Source organism: Vigna unguiculata, chromosome 4, assembly GCF_004118075.2.
Source record: "Vigna unguiculata cultivar IT97K-499-35 chromosome 4, ASM411807v1, whole genome shotgun sequence".
Classification (NCBI taxonomy): Eukaryota; Viridiplantae; Streptophyta; class Magnoliopsida; order Fabales; family Fabaceae; genus Vigna; species Vigna unguiculata.
The window spans coordinates 16,501,396-16,504,370 of record NC_040282.1 but is presented as its reverse complement, the minus strand read 5'-3'; the positions used below and the strand labels follow the sequence as shown (position 1 = coordinate 16,504,370).

The 2,975-nt window shown below is 32.8% G+C and overlaps 2 protein-coding genes across 2 annotated transcripts; both read left to right on the top strand.

Annotated features, from left to right (window-relative positions):
• Positions 1–363: 363 nt before the first annotated feature.
• LOC114180544 (receptor-like protein EIX2) lies at positions 364–753 on the top strand. Its single transcript, XM_028066855.1, has one exon. It carries the CDS (start codon positions 364–366, stop codon positions 751–753), a length of 390 nt encoding a protein of 129 aa, XP_027922656.1.
• Positions 754–756: 3 nt separating this feature from the next.
• On the top strand, positions 757–2,301 carry LOC114180543 (receptor-like protein EIX2). Its single transcript, XM_028066854.1, has one exon. The coding sequence runs from the start codon at positions 757–759 to the stop codon at positions 2,299–2,301; it is 1,545 nt and encodes a 514-aa protein (XP_027922655.1).
• Positions 2,302–2,975: the final 674 nt, after the last annotated feature.

Genomic DNA, 2,975 nt, shown 5'->3' with positions numbered 1-2,975 from the left:
AGGTGTTATCATAGCACTAGAACTTGAAAAAAGAATGGAAGATGATATGTTAACAGAGTTTTTTCTCACAAACTTTTTGACAAACTATTTGGGTAAAAAAATATTATTTTATTATTTTATTTTAATTAAAAAATAAAAAAATAAAATATTTTAATTCTATTTAGGGAAAGTTTGTCAACTTTGTCAAAGATAATTTTCGAAAAAGAATTTCAAAAATATGCATTTATGAACAGTGGCCATGCATTGAATGTTATATATTTATATGTGGTTATGGAGAGTGCTGAATTCACCGACGCTGATCTAGCTTGAACACTCACTGCATTTTATCCATCACACTTCCTCTCTGTCATGACAACAACGTCAATGACGAACCCGGTTCGTTTCCGATTGATGATGTTTATGCTGTGTCTGGTGTCGCATGTTGTTAATGGAGAACAGGAAATGAGGTGCCATCCAAAGGAGAGGGAAGCACTCCTTCAATTCAAGGCTGCCGCTGTCGATCACTACGGCATGCTCTCTTCTTGGACCACTCCCCACTGCTGTCAGTGGCAGGGGATTCGGTGCAGCAACCTCACCGCCCATATCCTAAGCCTCCACCTTCCGACAGGTTATATAAGCGGAGAGATCCACGAGTCGTTAATGGAGTTGTCACTATTAGAGTATTTGAATCTCAGTTCCAATTATTTTGGCTATGAGAAAATTCCAGATTTTCTTGGTTCTCTTAGAAACTTGAAATACCTTGATCTCGCGTGAGCAATGGTATTCCAGTGGGTGTCAAACATTACTTCCAACCTTGTTGAGCTTGACCTTAGTGGTAACCTCTTGGAGGGTTCCACATCAACTCATTTTTTCATGGTCATGAATTCACTTAGGCACCTTGACCTCTCCTCTAATTATTTCAACGCCAGGGATTTGATATACTTCATGAATATATGCACCTTACAGTCTTTGAACCTATATTCAAACAATTTCATAGAAGGTCTTCCATCCATTCTCAGTAATTTGTCCGGTGGTTGCGTTAGACACTCATTGAAGGAATTGGATCTATCATGGAATCACATCACCGGTACTTTGTCTGACATTTCAGTATTATCCTCTTTGAAAAAATTGTTTCTCGATGGAAATCGATTAAGTGGAACGATACCTGAAGATGTGAAGTTACCATCTACTTTGGAGCGTTTCTCAATTATCGCAAACTTCTTCCAAGGTGGAATTCCAAACTTTATTCTATTTAGACCTTTCATACAATCAGTTATTCGGACATATTACAGATTGTTGGAGACAATTGAATTCACTATAGTTTATTTGGATTTAAGTCACAACAACTTTTCAGGAAAAATTCCTACTTCAATGGAATTGCTTCTTGATCTTCAAGCATTGTTATTGAGAAACAACAATTTAGTAGAAGGAATCCCTTTCTCTTTGAGGAATTGCACAATGCTAGTAATGCTTGATATGTCAGAGAACAAATTATCAGGATCTCTCCCTGATTGGATTGGGACAAACGAAGAATTGGAAATTTTAAGTTTGGGAAAAAAACAATTATGTGGGAGTTTACCTTTAGAGGTTTGTTGTCTAAAAAACATTCGAGTCTTGGATCTCTCAATGAATAACTTATCTGGAAAAATTCCTAAATGCATACAAAACCTTACTTCAATGGCCAATATAGAACAAATTCATTTTGGAGATCGTAGCAATGTGATCAATGATGCCTTTTACAAAATTGGCAGACCATATTATTTGAATGCATTGTTGACATGGAAAGGTTCAAAACAAATTACAGATGAAGGTTTGTCACTTTTAAAAAATCTTGATCTCTCAAGCAATCATTTCTCAGAGGAAATTCCAGTAAAAATAGAGAAATTATCTGGATTGATTTCATTGAACTTATCGAGAAACAATTTGACTGGAAAAATTCCTCCAAATATTGGAAAGTTAACATTACTTGATTCTCTTGATTTATCAAGAAATCGACTTGTTGGTTCAATTCCTCCAAGTCTTGCTCAAATTTATGGACTGGGTGTCCTAGATGTTTCCCATAATCGTCTAAGTGGAGAAATCCCAACATGCACACAATTACAGAGTTTTAGTACATCTAGTTATGAAGATAATTTCGGTCTTTGTGGACCACCACTTAAGAAATTGTGTATTGAGGGTGGATTTACACAAGAACCAAATATTAAAGTTTATCAAGATAAATATTCATTATTCAATAATGGTTTTTTCATAAGTATGACATTTGGATTTGTTGTAAGCTTCACAGCAGTATTTGGCTCAATCTTATTCAGATGTTCTTCGTAACATACCTATTTCAATTTCTTGAATGAACAACTTAGAAGACAATCTTCATGTCAAAACAGTCTTTGTTAGAATACTTAAGCTTGATCAAGGTAACAATATCATAGATTTTATGTAATTTTTCTATCTCTGTATATTATATGCGCATTATCATATATATATATATATATATATATATATATATATATATATATTATTTCTATAACATATTATTGATTAAAATAAAATTAACAAATAATTATGATGTTAAATATTGAACCAAGTTTTACAATCCAATGAGTTGCTTTTTAAACTAATGATGTCAATTTATTACGCAAGGGCAATTAAATGTGTATATATATAGTTCTTCTCATTAGCTATGCTATTTTATTCTACTTTCTGTTCTATGGTTTAGAACATCCAAGTGTGCTTATATTTATATTTTCTTTTTACCGATAAAGAAAAAAAAAAGTTTCATGTTAACTAAATCATGAATTTTAAATGCTCGGTGTATTTAGTGTTTTCATTATTTTTCTTTAATAAAACTATGTCCCGGGAAACCTATTGCAAATTTGGATGAAAAGTTTGCATGACTACAAAATAAAATAGTTAAAAAATCATTGATGTTCAATATACTGGATAGTCTTATGAAAAAAAACAATGGTTTTCCTTGTTACCATGAAATCATGTATTTTTCC

Excerpts from the sequence above, each read along its gene's own strand:
- LOC114180544 (XM_028066855.1), top strand. The coding sequence starts at position 364 with ATGACGAACCCGGTTCGTTTCCGATTGATGATGTTTATGCTGTGTCTG.
- LOC114180543 (XM_028066854.1), top strand. The coding sequence starts at position 757 with ATGGTATTCCAGTGGGTGTCAAACATTACTTCCAACCTTGTTGAGCTT.